The 21,433-nt window shown below is 39.7% G+C and overlaps 2 protein-coding genes across 2 annotated transcripts in view; one reads left to right on the forward strand and one right to left on the reverse strand.

Annotated features, from left to right (window-relative positions):
- Nucleotides 1-1,185: 1,185 nt before the first annotated feature.
- Nucleotides 1,186-7,940, forward strand: LOC117497840. Its single transcript, XM_034149861.1, has 2 exons — nucleotides 1,186-1,201; nucleotides 5,619-7,940. The coding sequence occupies exon 2, from the start codon at nucleotides 5,703-5,705 to the stop codon at nucleotides 7,938-7,940; it is 2,238 nt and encodes a 745-aa protein (XP_034005752.1). The 5' UTR covers nucleotides 1,186-1,201; nucleotides 5,619-5,702.
- Nucleotides 7,941-12,030: 4,090 nt separating this feature from the next.
- LOC117497841 (GTPase IMAP family member 4-like) overlaps nucleotides 12,031-21,433 on the reverse strand; it is a 73,041-nt gene continuing 63,638 nt past the window's right edge. Inside the window, exons 3-4 of the mRNA XM_034149864.1 lie at nucleotides 19,156-20,118; nucleotides 12,031-12,089 (exon numbers count right to left, since the gene is read on the reverse strand). Coding sequence (XP_034005755.1) covers nucleotides 12,031-12,089; nucleotides 19,156-20,118 — 1,022 coding nt within the window. The remainder of the gene's footprint in view (nucleotides 12,090-19,155; nucleotides 20,119-21,433) is intronic.

The raw sequence follows: 21,433 nt of genomic DNA on the forward strand, positions 1-21,433 counted from the left end.
ATTTACATGCTCCCCCTCGGCCAGATCATCCGACATCATGGACTCAATTTCCACTGTTACGCTGATGATACCCAACTGTATCTCAGCACCACTCCATCCTCCCAGCTCCCCCCTCAGTCCCTCATCAACTGCCTGCATGACATCAAAACATGGATGTCTTCCAACTACCTTTAGCTGAACAGCAATAAAACGGAGCTCATGGTTGTGGCACCCAAGGCCCTGCTCCAGAAGGTTGGTGACTTCATCCTCGAGGTCGACCGCTGCTCCATCCATGGTTCTTACACCTTTTCCAAAGTCAAATTCAAGCACTTTTCAAGCATTTTCAAGGTGCATTTTCAAGCTTTTCAAGCATATTACAGCTGTTGTAAATTACATATTTATATACACATACTTATACTCAAATGATTATTTCCCTACCTCACATTAAATCAGATGTTCTTTATGCTATAAAGTATAAACAACCAAATGTGTTTCGTGATAGCATTCTACATGAGGATGAAAAATTAAAGAAAAGAAAACTAAGTTTAATATTTCAAAATGAGTGACCCATCTGTACGTAGACTGGGCATCCCATATAACCTGGCTGACCCAATATAAAACAATTAGCCAAATCACTTTTCAATACATTATTGATTACTATTTTTGAGGTACTTTTAGGTTGGCAGTAAATGTTAAGGAATAATTCTTCTAGATATCTAACCTTTTACTCTGACATATGTTATCTCCTCTAAGGAAAGGCCTTGGTGCCATATGTGTTGTTGTCCCCAGTGTGAGACCGGTCAACTTGACTGGCACGTAGGGTAATTGTTGTGAGAACACTGAAGCATTTCTTTATCGGTGTTTGTGGGCTCTCGGATGTGAAATCCTTGAGGCCATGAGCGTTGGACGCAGATGATTCAGTGTTTAGTCTACTCCTTCAGAGATGTTGATTCTCTGTGAACCTGTTAAAAGGTCTAGCATAGAGAGAGGTTCTTCAGAATTGACGTGGCAACTCTACCGTGTGGTCAGAACCTCTGACTCTTTGATTTGTGATGTGAATCCTCCGGCCGAATACTCTGAATAAACCCATCAGTGTTTGACATCAAAGCTCCAACTCTCACCGTGTCTCCTTCCTGAGTCGGTGACTCCATGCATTACTACACAGAAGTTTCCTCCACAAATTGGCGTTGTCGGCAGGATACCAACATATCTTCAGAGACTGGTAAGTGTGATTTCAAATCTACATTTGGACATTGCCTTACCAGAATCTGTGATTGACGGTATCCTAAAATTATCTGTGAAGCTAAGCAGCTGCGTTTCGTTTTGGTTAATGAACATTTGGGGCTATTAACCCCAGGGTATCATCCAGGGACTCTGTCCTGGCTGGTTCCCTCTGTGTGTGATGCTCGGACGTATGTGCCGTGCAGGCATACACGGAGATGTTTAAAAAAAACCTTAATGAGGGCAGCAGTAAAGTGGAACTTCTGTGTGAAATCAAAATAGAGATTTGTAATGAACAAATCGCCGAGATTCCGGGGGTTTCAGCGGCCAACACTAGCAGTTAACTAAAGCAGCCATAGATATTACCCCCAGCGCCTCTAAAAAAAACACGGCTCCAGCTGCTGCAGCTCCGGGGAATGTGTGTCAAATACCTCCCCGTATCTGCATGAGCTGGTGAAGTGAACTCAGAGGGAGAAAATCACAGCTTTTGTCTATAACTTTAACTCACACCACCACCGTCTCTATTAAAAAACGAGACTGTTTAAAAGCACTCTCGTGGCTTGTGGCCATTTACGATGTGCTGGCAAGTGCGAGGGGCGTGCATTACCTGATGCGACAGGCACCCTACATTGCTGGAGGAGCTGGTGCCGGTCCGGGGTGCATACATAAAATTATAGGCTAATTGATCATGGGTGGGCAGTGGTATGCAAGTGTAGAGCAAAACTGTGTTTCATCGTTGGGATGAGCTTGATGGGAGGTGTGTAGGCTGGTCGAGTAGGACTACAGTTAACTGTGTGGTTTCGGATAGAAAGGGTAGAGGAAAAAAGTCTATGTGCCCCGATCGGGGGGGCATAGCACCACTAAAGCAGGGATAGTGGAGTCGCAAGAGGATAAGCTAGTTATTGCTCTTGGACGGTCTTCAGGCACCGATCTAAGGACTTGTATACAAGGGTGGAGGTACGAGTCAAGGTACCCCACTGGATTCCCATTGGGAGAGATCATAATAGTCCCTACCCCCTCTGAAACCTCTTTAATCCGGACTAAATTGAGCTGGATGAACTTTTGCTGTCACGCTGGTGTTTATTATGAGTTCATCATGTTTGTTTGTCTGATTGTTTGTATCAGGGGTCTATATTGGTTTGTCTAACCGCCGTCTTGTGCATGTTTTGTAACAACTAATAATGAATCAGTCCATAGCCAGGGTAAAATAAACTAAGCTTTAGTTAACTCACCAAAAGTAAATGACTGGAGAAAGATAAATAATATATAGTGTTTTGCAAAATTCTGGTAGTATAGATGTGCTGCAAAATGAAAATAAATAGCAAAAGAGTGTTTTATGTCCTGCATCTGAGTGTGCAGAGGAAATGTAAACAAGAAGCACACTGTTCAGGGTGTGCGCTGCATCTGAATGTGCAGAGGAAATGTAAACAAGGAGCACACTGTTCAGGGTGTGCGCTGTAGGTGTAAGAAGAAGAGAAGATTATATTATGTATTGCTGGTATGTTAAGATATGTTTGTGACCTTTTATAAACCCTATGCCCCGTCCTGCCCCGTCCTGCACCCTGAGACCCTAAGAGGCATCACTGCTGGTCGTAAAAACCCTGCCTGAGGAGGTCAGGGTGGCAAAATCTGTCTGCTGTTTTAGGTCAATATTGTATTATTTGTTTCATTTATTCTTAAATCTATGTATTGTATGGTAATAATGAAAAAAACGTAATGTATTGAACACATTCCGAAACAAAGCATATAAGACAGAACTTGACTCAGACATAATACAAATTATTGTTGAAACCTTTTGCGCTGTTGCTGCAAAATGGAAACTTTGTTGATTATCTATTCCAACTGGCCACTGGATTCAGATAATTAATATAAGTTGAAGTTTAATTACAGTTTTAAATATAGTTTAACATTCTTTATTAAACTGCTTCAAATGATTTCTCGTATCAACCAATTGGTCTCCAGAGACATTACTAAAATTATAATAGTTGTTAAACTACTGACAAGTTTTCTGAAACCGAGTTTATGAACAAAAGAGTAAAGGTCGCTGGTTAAGCCAGGATCAATATATTTGTTGACGTTTTCATTACAGTGTGCATAATAAATGTGTTAAATGAATTGAGCAATTCTTTAAAAAGTATAATGTTGCAATCTCTTTACAATAAGTAATTACAGTTAACAAAGAAGTAGAGGTTGTTTTCCAAGGGCCTCTCCTTCACAGCCCTACACTTTAAATCATGAGACTTTCAAATCATAACAGACAGAGATCGGTATCACTTTGTGTTGCAAGCCAAATCCATGTAAAGGTTCTACTTGAGCCCAATTTAAATACCATAAAGAAAGTATTGAACCCAGCTCAAGCTAAATGTCAAATGTATTTAATTAATGTACAAGTGTTTTGATTTATTTCAAATTTTCTAATCTCAGCTTCTTTCGAGTTCAGTATAAGCAACAAATTGTTTCTCATAACATTCTCACTGCTGTCCCAAATGTTTTAACCTTGGGCAGACAAGCTGTTCACACACCCACACACACCCACACACACCCACACACTTTGGATAAGTAGTCACCTTATCCACATTGTAAATTGTTGCCTACTTTAAAGTTATTAGTAATTTAAGATTAATTATTGAATTAAATGGGGTAGAATAAGATAAAATAAATAAAATAACTTGACTTGATCATTTTGTTCACAACATTAGACCTGTCCTCTAATCTCTACTAGAATAAGATAAGTGTGCATGTTTGGATGTTTTAACACTCCTGTAATGTACCTAATCTTGATATCCTTTTCATTACAGAGCTGGGGAAATGGTGTATTGATTAGATTCTGATCCGTGCAAGTCCAATTTTGACTGACTTTAGTTCTAATGTTAATTTGACTTCAACCCATAAGTAATTATTTAAATTAACTCTAAATGTCACATGATGATGGATTAGTGTTCCACATTTATTCCACTAATTTGTTTTACAATTAGGCCAAAGGTAAAGAGAGACATTGATGACCTTGTGTCCCTTTTGTTAGTACGTGGTTCCATTTTGTCTATGGCCTTGGACGGCTTCACTAAAAGTCACCCAGTTCTGCCCTGCTGCAGTCCGGCTGAGTGCAGTCACAGAGATGCTATGGCTGCTCTACATGACATTAATGGTCTGGTCTGAATGGACACCATTTCCTGCTCCCAGAGAGAATGACACTCCTCAAACTGAACATTACAGCCGTTGATACTGTCTCACATGGGTCTGCTCCCCCCCACTGAGCCATGAACTGAAAGCATGACATCTGCTATGAACACTTGGAAGCCTCCCTGTCACACCAGCACCAACCCTTGGGTCAGTCAGATGAGACTAACGGCTTCACTTAGGGCATTTGGTTCAGATACATGACTCTCGTTACCGCAGAGTGGGTTGTTTTAAGGCTATTCATACTGCTATGCAGAGGATGCCTGTAAGTTGGCGAGCTGGTAAAAGCCCCTACTATTGTTTCAAATAGGCCTAATGTCAGGGGTCTCTTAATGTCTAGTTCTACATGTATTCACATTATATAGACAATGTTTCCACCTGGTAAAACTAAAGGCTGCACAAAACTCAGGCTACAATACAACCATTCTGTTCTGCTCTAACGATTCAATGTATAGATTCTACATCAAAACAATTAGCTTTTATTGTTTCCAATGATAACGTCACCTTCAGTGGAGGAATGCAAACCTGTTTTCAAATGTAAGGTTTTGATTTTGTTTGACATTTCTCAGTAATGACACCCTCAGACACCCAATATCATTCATGCTATGCCTTCAGTAATAACTCAGATGTTAAAGGGATGAAACTTTTCCTCCCAAATCAGATATGCTTTGTTTTTCAACAAATGTATCAATTTCCTGCATAATATATGTTTCTCACAATGGTTTTTGTAAGCTGCACACAGGTGATACTGAGTCTTCTCGATTAATAGATTATAAACTATACCATGTTTAAATAGACTCCTAAGTTATTATTTCATATGTACCATATGTAAGAAAAGGGAGGGAAGAGTCAATTATATTGAGTAATTGATTTTATATTGGGTAATTTATTTCTCAAACCTATGTTTTATGGAAGAGACTAAATATTTCTGATAAACTAATATGTTATCAAAAGGTAAATGGTGAATTAATATACATTTAGAATCATTGAGAAGGGGTTATATCCACAGGGACAAGCTCACCTTTAACTTACAATAACATTTCTCTGCTATGGACTGATGAGTATATGATTCTTGCATGTTCAATGACTAACTATGTGAAATATCTAACCAATATGTTGAGAAGGTTTCACAGGCAGGTGGCTGACAGGCTCCCTCAGCCTGGAGAGGAGCCCACACACCCTTTTCAGATCGGAGATAATGTGCTAATCAAGTCTCTTGAAAAAGATGTTTTGTCTCCCAGGTGGAAAGGTCCTTTCCAGGTGTTAATAGTGACCAGAACAGCCTTAAAAGTCCAAGGTAGGACAGAGTGGATCCACGCTTCACGATGCCGTCTGTCTCCTCCACCGGTCAGTGGGGAGGGTCAGGGTGTAGGCGTGTGAAGGCGGTCCTCATACTCCTTGTACTGCTATACCTGGCCAAGGAAGCCCTGCTGGACGACGCTGAGGCAATCCCAACGACAGGTGGCGAGGGCTCTCGCCACTCCGAGGGAGAGTATAAGGTGCTCTTATCTAAGGGCACAGACAGGTTGTTTTCGAGCACCACACAAACATTCAGTATGGTGCGAGAGAGAAAAAGAGTGAGAAGAAGGAGGAAAATGGGCCCCGAGAGAAGGCTTCTCTCTCTTCCTGCTCTTTTCAGTGACAAACCCCTTTTCATCCCCAAGAGAGGGTCACAGAATATTTCCTTTGAATGTTCGACTACAAAATGTAACTCCAATGACTGTGTTGTTGTGTTTCCTGTGTTTTTAAGCAAAGGCTTGTGGGCGTGGAACGTCTATCCAGAGACGGGGTACCAGCGGTTCCAGGTCTCACAGCGGATGGTAAGAATAACACTCAACACTGTTGCAAATGTGCCCCCAGAAATGTGGTGTTTCACTAAGGAACAATTAAAGGATGATCCCATGTGTACCACACGGACACCAAATTACAAAGATCCCAGTGCAGGGGTCACTAGATGTTCATTTAGTGAACCAGGTTCAGATGTAATTAAGTCACCAGAGAGTGATGTAGACTCTTCAAAAAATGCCTTAATTACTCCACCTAAACAAACTCAAACCAATTCCGCAATGAGTTTAATGTTAGACTATGCACATGAACGCAAGGTTAGCAACTGTTGGCTGTGCCAGAACATGCCAGAATCCATGTACTCTCCCATGTTCAGCCCAATTCCTTTCACAAAAGCTGACTACAGTTTAGTCACCTGGAGTGATATAGCATCCCGAATTAGCAAGGATGCAGATGATTGTTACACCCCTTCCTACCCCATAGACTTTGAGCAACCTTTAAAGTACAATGGCTTAATCTCGCTCATTGTTGACACAGTAAATAAAGACTACCTGCCAGACGGTTTCAAACGATTGAGGGTTCTAAAACTTATATATGTGAAGAAATACGTTGAACTAGCTTTTGAATACAGATTCCAATTAGCTCTAGTCCAGACTAATTGCTCAGCCACTTCCACAAGTCCAACATGTTCACCTCAACCGCACACACCATCTTTGTTGGTTGAAGCCATGGTAGCAGTTGTACCCTGGTTTGGCGCCCGAACAGTGAACTCAGTGAAAGTTAAAATACATGACTGTTCACTGCCATTACCCTTAGGTAAATCCCCTACACGTGACTGTTCCGTTTATGTTCCCCCAGTTGTGGTGCATGAGTGGAAGAATGTGTCCATCTGTTTCCAGAGCGTAGGAGGGTTTTCGCCCTCTAACGATGTGGGCCACAGCGACTGTAACACCGTAGTAAAGATCAAGTTAACCAGAACTCCCCTTCCAGAGAGGGTTTACTTGGTTTGTGGGAACAGAGCCTACGGTTGCATGCCTTATGATACTTTTGATGGCACCTGTTATCTAGCCTATCTAATCCCTTTGATCCGTAAAGTAGAGACTGAGGAGATTGCAGCAATATTCCCTGCCCTACACAGAACTCGTAGAACCATCACAACAGGTCAGCAGCTGGCTAGCGCATTTCTGCCCTGGTACGGTATTTATGTTTCCCAGCAGGAAATTATAGCTCTCTCCAAGGTTGTGGAGAAGCACCTTAATGTGTCCAACACAGCCATGTTAGCTGAACACAAAGAACTGCAGGAAGTTAGAACAGTGGCATTACAGAATCGCATGGCACAGGATCTTCTACTAGCAGCACAGGGGGGTACATGCAAGGTGATTGGATCTGAGTGTTGTTCTTTCATCTCTGATGCCACACCTGAGGTCATGGATATGGCTCATGATACTGCTAGGGGAATAAAAGAATTGCACGAAACTCATGGGTTTGCATTTGGGGATTTAACTGGAACATTTGGGTCATGGGGAGGAGGGATTGTAAAATTCATTGTTACCATTTCAGTGTTTATCCTAGGTGTGCTAATCCTGATAATATGCCTAGTCAGTGTAGTTAAACTAGTCCTGCGAAAGATTACCAAAGTCGCCCTCCAGGCCCCACAGAGACTAGTGGGGTACACCACCGTTGATGACACCGTGATGATGTACGACGCCGAGCTTCCAGACCCGTGGGTCACTGCCGTGGTTTCCGAACCATGGGTTCCCCCTTACAATGACCAATGAATTAAAATTGATGCTGAGATTAAAGAAAATATATTTTGACTTTTCCCTTTCAGGTTGTTACACTACACGACAAATATCTGATTTTTCCTTTTCAGATTTTGAACACTGTATTTGATTAAAATGAATGTATTGATTTTTCTAAGACTAAGTGCCTTACTCTTGACTAAAGCGTAATGAAGTAAACATAAAGTAATCCTAAAATTGAGGACACTGCAACTTTGTGGATTACAGATTGATCAAATCACCACTGTGAATGTTATGCCTTAGCTGGATCTCTGATGATCCTAAGTTTGAAATGCTTTTGACTAGTGATTGCCTTAAAGCAAATCTTTAAGCTGTTTCTGGTTTTGATTTTATAGTTTGATAAATGACATTAACTAATGGTTTAAATGATAAAAGATATTAGTTTAAAACAAATATTTTGCTATTATGTATCTGTGTTTTATGTGTGTTCATTATTATGCTTTTGACAAAAGATGCTCCAAACACTGATGAGAGATAATTGTTCCTATTATGATTGGCTGTATCAATCATTGTGATTGAATGTTTCAATCTTATTCTACTTTGTGATGTAATTGAATGTAAGGTGAGACCACACTCGAATCTGAAGATTGATTTAAGTATTGACCAGAATTATTAGACTAATGTTTTAAGGTTATCAAAAATGATAAAAAGAGAGGAACTGTTAAGGAATAATTCTTCTAGATATCTAACCTTTTACTCTGACATATGTTATCTCCTCTAAGGAAAGGCCTTGGTGCCATATGTGTTGTTGTCCCCAGTGTGAGACCGGTCAACTTGACTGGCACGTAGGGTAATTGTTGTGAGAACACTGAAGCATTTCTTTATCGGTGTTTGTGGGCTCTCGGATGTGAAATCCTTGAGGCCATGAGCGTTGGACGCAGATGATTCAGTGTTTAGTCTACTCCTTCAGAGATGTTGATTCTCTGTGAACCTGTTAAAAGGTCTAGCATAGAGAGAGGTTCTTCAGAATTGACGTGGCAACTCTACCGTGTGGTCAGAACCTCTGACTCTTTGATTTGTGATGTGAATCCTCCGGCCGAATACTCTGAATAAACCCATCAGTGTTTGACATCAAAGCTCCAACTCTCACCGTGTCTCCTTCCTGAGTCGGTGACTCCATGCATTACTACACAGAAGTTTCCTCCACAGTAAACATAAGTCAGAGGTAAATGGTGTACTTTTACTCCACTACATGTATTTAATACCTTTAGTTACTTTACAGATGTGGATGAATGATGTGAAATATAACCAAGTGTTAAATCAGACTTTAGTTCCACCTGGAGTAAATTCACAAGCTACCCTGCAGTATACAAAGTCATTCAAACTAGCTGCACCTTTACCAGCTTTGAGAACACTTTAATGATCAATAATTATAAAACATATCATATATATTATTCTGAAATGGACCAATTTGCACAATGACTACTTTTACTGTCGCTACTTTAACTATATTTTGATGATAATACTTTTCTACTTTTACTTGAGGAACATTTTGAATGCAGGACTTTTACTGTAACAGAGTATTCCTACACTCTGGTACTCAAGTACAAGATCTGAGTACTTCTACTTTTACTCAAGTACAATATCTGAGCACTTCTACTCAAGTACAAGATATGAGTACTTCTACTCAAGTACAACATCTGAGTACTTATTCCACCTCTGGTAGCGTATTAGCCTGAATTGTAGCCACAAAATCACGCAGAGCTGCATACAAATAGACTCACAATTGTAACAAGTGGAAAATAATATTTACAAATGTGTACAATGATTTGTTGGTAATGTTGACTACTCAAGACACCTGACTTATAAATCTTCAAAGGAAGACTGTGTTCATTCTACAATTACATGGGATTAAAGCTAAATGTAGTTTTACTTGTATAATACTTCAAGATGTTATATTAAAGCCTGTTTCTAAAAGTATCAACCATAGCGACGCGGTCAAATCCTCAGTTTATAATTTATAACAGCTTGTAAAGGGAAGAAGAGGCACCTCTCAATTCGCACCCTGCTCTCCCGCAGCGCCGCTCCCCCTCCCTCCGGCTGAAATTATGAAGTAAAGGCGTATAGTAATCATAGATAACACGACAGGGTCCGGGACAGTTTGAAAGTATTGGCTTTCAGAATATTAAACTTGTTTCAGCAAATTCAGATGATAAATACAACTTTGAAGCTTGTAACGGCATAATTAAAAGCGGAGAATGGAGTAATTTAACATCAGAACAAGCATAACAACAGCCGGTGTTTCTTGTGAGTGTTTCCCCGGTACACAAACACAATAGGCCTACATACAAACGCAAAAATACACAAACACACACACTCGCGAGCTTCCCCTAGACCAGTAATACAAATGAAAATGTGTCTTCGGGAAGTTCGGGTCAATATGACTGATTTCGATAGAGCAAGTCACATTTGGTTTAGGCACGAAACATACTACCAGTAGAAATACATTGCTTTTAAAATCGCTCTGTGTCGAATCAATAGATTATATTTCGTGACTAAAACACGAAATGCCGTGAGACTGGGTTGAATTACAACAGTGAGTGCTTCACCCTCTGAACACCACAGGATGGCGACTGTAACTCTGTAACTGTTTGTCCCCTGCAATTATTATTATCCCTCATCGAGTTCGCTATTCAGCTTGCTAACGTTAGCTTAAACAAACGTAACATGCACGTTAGCCTAATCTAAAATGCTCTACTACGGCGTACCTTTCATGTGGCCCGTCAGCGCAGACTCTCCCATCGTTATTTTTTGCAAACTTTGCAGGAGGCTACTCGTGGGCTTGACCCTCGTCTTAGCCATGTCTTGTATTTGTCTTCTGCTAGCCAACGCTCGTTGAACCTGCAACCTCCTGGCATACTGTCATCTATCACTCTCATCAGAATGCCCAGGTCACACGTAAAACAAACACTTGCAGGTCACGCGCATAGCGCGGGAAGGCCGAAGCGGAGCTGTTTTATGTAAAAGCGAAGCAATTAAGCGCACTCTGACTTCTTTATTTTCTTTTAATCTAAAAATCGAAATAAAGCATTTACAATTTCAAGCGCTTTATCCCAAATTCAAGCACAATTCCCAAAATGCAAGCACTTTTCAAACCTTGAAAACACCTCGTACAATGTCAAGCATTTTGAAGGATTTCCAGCACCCGTACGCACCCTGTCCATCTCCCCATCTCCTGAAGCCCACAACCTGGGTGTCATCCTTGACTCCACCCTTTCCTTCCATTCCCACATCAAATCTGTGAACAAATCGGCCTTTTTCCACCTGAGGAACATTGCCAGACTCCGACCGTCACTCTCGGAGTCGGTTGCCGAAACCCTAGTACATGCATTTGTCACCACCCGCTTGGACTACTGCAATGGTGTCCTGTTCGGGGTTCCCAAAAAAAACCTGGACAGGCTCCAGTATGTCCAAAACTGTGCTGCTAGGGTACTCACACACACAAAGCCGTGGCAGCACATCACTCCCACCCTCATCCACCTACACTGGTTGCCGGTCAAGTCCCGTATATCTTACAAAGTACTCCTCCTTACCTACAAGTCCCTCCATGCCCTTGCCCCCCAGTACCTATCGGACATCCTTCACCCACATGCCCCACCCCGGAACCTGCGGTCCTCAGACTCTGGCCTGCTTACCACCACCCGCACCAAACTGCGAACCTTCGGGGACAGAGCCTACAGTGTGGCAGCCCCCACCCTCTGGAACGCTCTCCCTGCGGAGATTCGCAACATCCCCACACTCGACGCCTTCAAAAGGGCCCTCAAGTCCCATCTGTTTGCCAAGGCTTTCGGCCCCTAATCGATCTGTTGTTTTGGCTGTCTGACCTTTTTGTTTTGTTATGTTTGTTTTTGGCCCTATTACTGTAAAGCGACCTTGGGTCCCTTGAAAGGCGCTATATAAATGCAAGCTATTATTATTATTATTATATCGATGCGTCTCTTTGCCATTTTCTTTTTTGAAAGTTTAGGTGACTTGGTGAGTGGAAATGACTGGCTTTTATCTAGTTTGCACAGATTTATTTTTTACCTAACTCCACCCCTCACTATCTTCTGGCATCACAACAAAATCAGGAGGTGTCAGGAGGGGGGAGAAGGAGGGGTGTGTGGAGGGGGGAGGGGGGCAGCGCTAGACAGGGGAGGGAGACAGGGGGGATGTCACACCTGTACGTGATAAGGATGTAACATGTAGGTGTGATATCACACCAGCATGTTATAACACCTCGAACAAAGGAGGCCATTAGCATAAGTAGTAGTAGGTGTGACCTGTCACTTTTTTATGCATACTAATGTCTACTAACACCCAATACTTTTACTGTAACATTAAAGATTAATTGACAATATCAACACCATTAACACATTTGTGAGTACAGGTAAAGCACCTGTCACATAGATATGAAGGAAAGGACATATTTCGCCCTGCAGCATTTTAGAGTGTTATGTTTCCTTCTAGCTTTCTGTGTGTGGAATTATTTCTCAAAGGTTCAAGAACAAGGATATAATAGTAATAGTTCCAAGTGATCATGCCTCTATCAACTCCAAAGAGTTTCATGTTTATTCAAAATGGCTCCATCTCCCTCAGTATGCAACTCAACGTTAAATTATTACAATGGTTAACTCCCTGAGGTTTCTCCCATTTTCCCCTTTAAACTGTGGGTTCTTTCTCCGGAGGTTTTTCCTTGTGAGGGTCTAAGGACAGAGGGTGTCGTTTTCTCATACTGATATTCTGTACAAACTGTGCTGTTGTATTTGTTGTAAAGTGTCTTTATTGTAAAGTATTTTTTATTGTTTGTACAGCACTTTGGCTTGACTAAAAATCGTTTTAAAAATGTGCTATATAAATAAAAATATACAAATTTGATTTGATTTGATAAATCAAAGCAGGGGAATTGAACATGTTCCAGAAACTGCACACTGTAAAAAATGGCTGTGAAATCCACAGTTATTTACAGTGTTTGTGCACAGTAAATTACTGTATACCATTTTAGAGTATAATACCGTGTTTCCAACCAAAAATTACAGCAACTCTGGAGTTACTGTAGAAATAGCAGTAGTAACGTCCCAACTGTATAAAATCACAGTAACCAACAATGTACTGTATAAAATCACAGTAACCAACAATGTACTGTATATATTCACAGTAACCAACAATGTACTGTAGATAATCACAGTAACCAACAATGTACTGTAGATATTCACAGTAACCAACAATGTACTGTAGATATTCACAGTAACCAACAATGTCCTGTAGATATTCACAGTAACCAACAATGTACTGTAGATATTCACAGTAACCAACAATGTACTGTAGATATTCACAGTAACCAACAATGTACTGTAGATATTCACAGTAACCAACAATGTACTGTAGAAGATCACAGTAACCAACAATGTACTGTAGAAGATCACAGTAACCAAAAAAGAAAGAACCAACCGAATAAACCCCATTTCTAGAATAGCTAAAATATCTAAAATATCTTAAATTATATATTTTTCTTAATATACATAATCTTGATGCAGTGTAATTACTAGTTTGGCTATACTAGATATTTTATATACTTAGTAGATATATATTTTTAAGACCGTATGTCTTTGCAAACCGGAAGAACTACAAATGTGATGCTGATTCATACAAAGAATGTGTCTTGGCATTGCACCTTAAAAACGCAACACAGAGGAATAAAAATAGACAAAAGTAAGGTAATAGTCATCAATTTTATTATTATTGTGGCGGCTCAATTCCCAGTCCAGTTTGAGTCGCCGAGAGGCTAAGTTTGGCTATAGGCTGTGACGCGTTTTCAAAGAGAAAGTCCACACCGAAGTAATATAGTCTGACAATATTTAATAAACAAAAACTAACGACAAACTATAGGGACAAAAACAGTCAACAGAAAAAAATAGGCTTGTTTGAGATGAGTTGCGGCTCGCCTCGAAAGTAGACGAGAATAGCCGATTGCAGCTGGGGGGAGGTCTCAAAAAGCTTGCCTGAAGTCGGACAGCTCAGAGTCGGCTTGACTCGGTTTGCAATGGCGGAAATTGCGTTGGCTTTCTTCGTTGCAGATGAAGTGGATGCAATAGAAATCCCACAATTATTATATCACTACAAATGAATGACTCAAGGGTCTGTTCATTTTTAAACAAATCAATACAAGGGGGGTTGAATCCTACATGTAAAAGACAGAACCACTTATTACTTTTCAAAACTACTTCCGTCAGTGGTCTTGACCAGTTTGCATTTATAAAGAATGCACAAATGTGTTTAATTGTTAATGTCAGATATGTACTAAGTAAATACATTTGTTCCTGCTCAAGATTAGATTCAGCTTTATTGTTATTGCACATATTACAGGTACTGAGATAACGAAATGCAGTTTAGCTTCTAACCAGGAGTGCAAAAAGCAGTAAAGTGAAAAGTAATGTACACTATAAAATATAGAATGAATTGAATGATGAATAAACAGTGAGGGGTATGAACAACAAGACACAGGAAAGGTTTAAATAAACTGGGTTTTTTATTTACCCAAAAGTCCACAGAAAACATCATAAATCGATAATTTCTAATAACTAGGCCTATAAAAGAGGTCAACAGAAAATACCTCAAAGAAACATGGCATCAACTTAACAGGTGTTAACTCAACAAACTGACCTGCTACAAAGAAAAACCAAGGAACCTATATAGTGGCTTGGCCAAACCAAGTTGAAACCAAGGGATAATTAATAGTAACAGAAAACACAAAGGACACTGACAAAACCCAAATCCCCCCTTTAACATGGAAGCAGGTGGTTTGTCCCAATCTGTCCCAATTGGCTCCTTGCAGTATTTATGAGTCCTCATCGCTCGGCCACGCCCTTTGCTGAACCAGGAAGTAACCTCCCCCAATGGACCTGGTAACTCAAGAGACAAAGAAAGTAACTAATACAAACAATTTTGTCAGTTAATTTATGTAACCGTAGCCAAAGTTTGACAGTCCGACGTCAGGCCGCTTAGTGAAAAAGCAAGTTAAGCTAACTGTACTCTGCAAGCTTATGAAAAAGTCTTACACGTGTAAGGTTTGTAAGTTCAGTACAGGGTCCATTCCTACATGCATTTGGTTGTTTGTATTCAAAGTGTTTTCAAATATTGTGTATTATCTAAGAATAGTGATAATGCATTTGCCAAACAGTGCCTTTTGTTGTGTCTCGTCAAATGTGTTAGTTATGTTTATGTATTATGTCTGTCATTTCATGTTTAGTCAGGTTTTCATGTTTATTCACGTCATGTCAGGTCTGTCTATTTATTTCATTCATCTCTAGTTAAGTCCCCGTGTTTCATGTCGTGTCTCGTTTTCCATTTCCTGTTTTATTTTGTACTTCCCTCTTGTCTCTCATTTCAGGCCCTGTTACTTCCTCACTTTGTGTGTTTTCCCGCCATCGTCAGCGTTTGCCCCCATGTTTAAATAGTCCTGTCTCCCCCCTGTCCTGTGTCAGTTCGTGTTTGTTCCCACGTGTGGTCGTGCCAGGCCTCAGCAAAGAGAGGATCGTTTCCAGTCTTGTTAGGTTTTGTTGTTTTGTTAGTTTAAGTTTATCTTAAGTTCTCTTTTTGTTATGCTTAGTTTTTTCCTCCTTGTGAGCGTTTTTTTTTTTTTATTCCAGTACTTACTCTGTTAACCTGTTAACCTGTTAAGCACCAAGCCTGTTTTTCATGTTTCAGGCTCGAAAATGACCTGCCCAAAACAAATGACTACAACTTAACTTCTAAAAGGGTTATATATATAATAATTTCTTTTATCAAAGCAAGGTTACATCTGTGAGTTGGATGTAGAAGTGTCAGAATCAATATAGATGTTTTTTACTTTAAAGAAAATTCTGATTTTACATAGTAAAAAACTGTAAATTATAGTGTCCGTCCAAATATTCTTTTTTACTTATAGTGAAAACTACCCTTGGATGATGGGTTAGTAGACTAAAAGCTTTAGGAATCCAAAGTACAACATATAATAAGTACCCTGTATCAAGATTGATGCAAAACAAGTGACATTTGACCTTTTTAGAGAGGTTTAGCCAAAACCACCCCACCTCTGAGGTGATTTGGGTGAAAATCGTTTTTTTTCCATATCTCTGGCCCCCCTTGGTCGATTTTGATAGTTGACACCTCTTTCTGATCGTTAGAGCCAATAGAATCGAAGGGGGAGGCCCCCACACACACTTGTTGTGAAAACAAACGGTCGGGGCTTCGCACATGTAATTTTGCAGCAGAGTGGACCGATCTCTCGCTCTGACATTTGGAAACGAAAAAGCAGTTTTATTGCTTATGGATTATCAGAAATAATTTCAAAGAGGACACAGACACATTGGATTAACCTATGGATTAACTGCAGCATCGTTTTTTTTATCGTTTTAATGCCATTGAAGACCAGTTTTGACCAAGGTAAGCCATGTTAGCGTTTCTAGCTACCAAGCTCCACATGTTATGATGTACGCTTTTGTTTATAGCGTCGCAAATGTTTATCACTGACTGTTGAGGTGGGCACCCCCAGATTCTGTGTCTCCAGGAGATGCAAAACGAGGGGTTGGCTGTGCATCTAGGATAAGTAATAAGGGAGTTATGAGTGAGTTTAGGTGCAGTTTTAGGTTACATTTTTTCGTCGTGGGTAATTCAGAGGCTGAGTGTTAGCATTGTGGGGTTTTATTTGGATTTTTTTTTTTAAAAAAGATCAGTTAGCTGAGTTTCTTCCTGTTACATGGATATAAAACATTCATAGTTTATTAAATATTAAGATTCCTTAGACGTTGTTTCCTGCAAATTACGCGTTTATCCGCCCGGTACCGGGGCGGCGGTGCGTAACAGGTTAAGCCCGAGAGACCCCGGTACCGGGGCACTGCCGCAACATCTTGCAGGAAACAATGTCTGAGGGCATGTTCATTTAATATAACTATGAATGTTTTATATCCATGTAATGGGAAGAAACTCATCTAACTGATCTTTTTTTTTTAGAAAACCCACAATGCTAACACTGAGCCTCTGAATTAGCAACGAGCGAAAAATGCTAACACCTTACTGCACCGAAAATCACTCACAAAACCTTATTATTTATCTTTTCACCACATCCAACACATCGATTCACATTCTGAGGTGACACTGAATCGATTGACACCGACATTTCCACTGAATTATACGTATTTGCGACGTTATAAGCAAAAACGGACATCAAAACAGGTGACGCGAGGTAGCTAAAAATGCTAAAATGTTTACCTTGGCTCTGTAGTCTCTCCAAAGTGGTCTTCAATGTCATTAAAACGATACAAACGCTGATGAAGTTAATCCATAGGTTAATCTAATGTGTCTGTGTCCCTTTGAAATGATTTCTGATAATCCATAAGCATTAAAACTGCTTTTCCGTTTTCAGATATCAGAGCTAGAGAAAACTGCATGCGCGAAGCCCCAACCTTTTTTTTGTACCATGTGTGTGAGTGGGGAGATTCCCCTTCGATTCTATTGGCTCTGACGGTCAGAAAGAGATGTCAATCACCAAAATCGACCAATGGGTTCCAGAGAAACGGTAAAACCCCCATTGCCACCCAAATCACCTCAGAGGTGGAGTTTCTTTTGCTAAACCTCTCTAAAAAGGTCAAATGTCACTTGTTTTGCATCAATCTTGATACAGTGTACTTATTATATGTTGTACTTAGGATTCCTAAAGCTTTTAGTCTACCTTACCATCATCCAAGGGTAGTTTTCACTATAAGTAAAACATATTTTTTGGACGGACACTATAATTTAGCGTTTTTTTACTATGTTCAATCTGAATTATCTTTAAAATAACAAAAATCTATATTGATTCTGACTTTTCTACATCCAACTCACAGGTTTCCCTTATCATGTTTAAAGCAAAGATAAATAGTTCCAAGATAACTTATCCCTTTAGATACATGTGTTGATGCAAACTGCTTGGCTGTGTTTTCAGAAGAATTGTCATGCTACAAACAAATGTATTTACCAGATTGTCCTTAAAGTTCCTCTCCAAAGCTGACATGACATTTTTTTATTTAGATCCAGTTGTGAATAATACTGTGATTTCTAATAAGATAGACCCTTAAAACTGTCTTTTATGTCCTTTATTAAACAACAGAAGCACATAACACACTCAATGTGAAGTCAACAGTCTTTTATTATAGGACATTATTGATCACTATGTTTGTCTTTACACATTCATTTCTGTTCCAACCTTTTCATATTGAATTACAACATTCATTGCATATATAGATTTTAACCTTTCATTTGAAAAAAGCCAACATTACGCCAGTTACAGGAAAGCCAAAGAAAACGTATCCGTATAACATCTTAAAAGCATTAATTCATGATATTCCTATTCTACTTTTTATTTAAAAAAAAAAGCAAAAGCTATCAAAGAACAAATGAGTTTACATTACATTAATATAGTTTAGAATGTTAACATCTTGGTTGTTGACAATCTGTCACCCTGTTAGTATGTAATTGTAACTCACCACTGAAATAACTGATGTTACTATAAATCACATCAAACAACAAAAACTAAAAGGGGGCTGTGAAGATTAACAAGGAGGTATTCCAGAGGGTCAGGCTGTATAAGGAAACCTGCTTACTTCTATTTATTTAGTTCTTTTAAAAAGGTTCCACGAAGAAGATTTGTTCTCATCCCTGGCCTTTTCTTTTATTCTGCTACATTCCTCCTCCATTTCTTTTTCACAAGCTGCTTTTGTCCTTTCCGCATCTTGTTTTATTTTGCTCATCTCCTTCTCCATTTTTCTTTCACTAGCTGCTTTTTTCTTTTCCTTAGCTTCTTTTATTTTCTTCCTCTCCTTCTCCATTTCTCTTTCACGAGCTGCTTTTTGCCTATCCTTATCTTCTTTTAATTTCTTCCTCTCCTTCTCCATTTCTCTTTCATGAGCTTCTCTCCTCTTCTTCTCCTCCATTTCTCTTTCATTAGCTGCTGTTTGCCTTTCCGCCTCTTCTCTCATTGTCCTCTTCTCCTTCTCCATGTCTCTTTCATTAGCTGCTTTTAGCCTTCCCTCCTCTTCTCTCCTCCTCTCCTCCATTTCTCTTTCATTAGATTCTCTCTTCCTTTCATCCTCTTCTCTCATTTTCCTGTCCTCCATTTCTCTTTCATTAGCTTCTCTCTTCCTGTCATCCTCTTCTCTCATTCTCCTCCTCTCCTCCTCCATGTCTCTTTTGTTACCTTCTCTCAGCTTTTCATCCTCTTCTCTCATTCTCCTCCTCTCCTCCTCCATTTCTCTTTCATGAGCTTCTCTCTGCCTTTCCTCCTCATCTCTCATTCTCCTCCTCTCCTCCTCTATTTCTCTTTCATTAGCTTCTCTCTTCCTTTCTGACCTCTCCCTATCCTCTTCGATTTTATTCAATTGTTCCTCATACTTTTGATCTAATCTCATTTGAATTTCCTCTTCCTGTTTGCGTATTTCTTCTTCTCTCTCTTCAATGATTCTCTGTTTTTCCTCTTCTATGGCCTCCTCTGCCTTCTGGAACATTTCTGTGGTATAATGGCTTCCTCCGTTGCTCTCTGTTATATTTCTGATCTTTTCGAGCAGCTCTTTGACCTGAGAACGATCCTTCACCTTATTATTGAAGACGTGGTACTGGCCGTTACATCTGGCCACAAGTTCCTGCAGCTCTTCACTTTCCTTCAAGAACTCTTTGATAGTTTGGTCTTCGAGCTGGTCACCGTGGGTAAAGAGAACCATGCTGTATCTGTTCGCTTCCTCTCCAAAGATTTCCTGAATCTTCTTCACTGTCTGCTTTTCTTCATTTGTGAATCTGCCCAGTTTGATGACGACCAGGAAGACATGAGGTCCAGGAGCAGCATAAGCAATGCTCTGCACAACGGCCTTTCTGGTCTTCTCTTCTTCAATCTTGGTGTCAAACAGACCAGTAGTGTCAATAACCTTAACTCTTTGTCCATCAACTTCACCCAAGGCCTTAGAACAGTCTACAGTCATGGATTTAGCAGAGAACTTTGATTTAAAGGACTCTTTTCCGAAAATGGTGTTTCCTGTGGTGCTCTTCCCAGCTCCGGTCTTCCCCACCAACACAATCCGGAGCTCAGCGTTATTGTCTATGTTTGATTCTGATAGGATGAAACAAATGAAGAAATATTTAGCAATCTCTAGAGAGGGGGGTGGGCTCAATATAGTTTAAATAATCTAGAACATGTCAAGGAGCTATGTCATTCAATTGATATTTTTCATTTATTCCTGTAGACGCTATTGGCACCATAGAAAGCGTTTATTCGGTGAATGGCAGGTTTGGTAGGTAGTGGGTCTGTCAATGTCAAGTGATGCACCTTGAAGGGACCTTGTTTTTTCTTTTACCGGAGCAAGAGAGAGGCACCATGATGAACAAAAATACTGTGAATTAATATCAAACTAAATGGTAATCTTGCCTGAATGTTTCACTTCTTAACTGCCTTTCTACAACCTGAACTGACATGGAGCAGCAGTGGCCTCTAGCTGTACGTTAATTTGAATGAGAAAACCTTTTTAACAGATAGTCACTACAACATGTTTAGTTTTTATCTTTCGTACTTCTACAAATTTTCCCCATTTTGGGCCTAAAAAAAGTTTTAAGGGTATAAGTTGCCTTTAGTTATAATCAGGAGCCCAAACAAACTTCTGACTGGCTACCCCTAAATATTCTTATTATTCTTAATAAGTTTCATGTAGTCTTGTGAAGAATGTAATACAAGCAAGTATCATCAAAATCACCCAGGCTCTTAAAATGCATTTTTCTTTTCATTTCAAAACTGTATTCAACCAGTCTCTAAAGACTTTCCAAGGTATAAAATGCTGCTGCCGGAGTACTGACTGGAAGTATTGCTGATAACAAGTCTACCATCCTCTTAAAATACTCTGTCCAACAATATCAGTCTCATGAAGAAAGGTTTTTTAACGCTTATTTAAAATAGCAGAGAAACATGCATTCTTGTTCTCAGGAGGGGACATTGACAGAGGATTATTGGAAAAGTACACAGTAAGTACTTCATAGTACTTGTGGGGGTAGTTTCACTAGGCAAGGCAAGGCAAGGCAAGTTTATTTATATAGCACTTTTCTGTACGCGACAATTCAAAGTGCTTTACAAAACAAATTAAAATACTTTTTATGAATAAATACAGTAAAAACTAGGGCTGTCAGTCGATTAAAATATTTAATCGCGATTAATCGCATGATTGTCCATAGTTAATCGCGATTAATCGCAAATTAATCGCACATTTTTTATCTGTTCTAAATGTACCTTAGAGGGATACTTTTCAAGTTGTTAATACTCTTATCAACATATGAGTGGACAAATATGCTTTATATGTTTGTTTAATATAATTTGAACAATGACAAATATGCTCATGAATATTAAACACAACAACCTCTGACCATTACAAATATTCGCCTCAATTCAACCTGGAACCTCTCTCATACAATTGTGTGTGTGTGTGTGTGTGTGTGTGTGT

The sequence above is a fragment of the Trematomus bernacchii genome, unplaced genomic scaffold (assembly GCF_902827165.1).
Source record: "Trematomus bernacchii unplaced genomic scaffold, fTreBer1.1, whole genome shotgun sequence".
Lineage (NCBI taxonomy): Eukaryota > Metazoa > Chordata > Actinopteri > Perciformes > Nototheniidae > Trematomus > Trematomus bernacchii.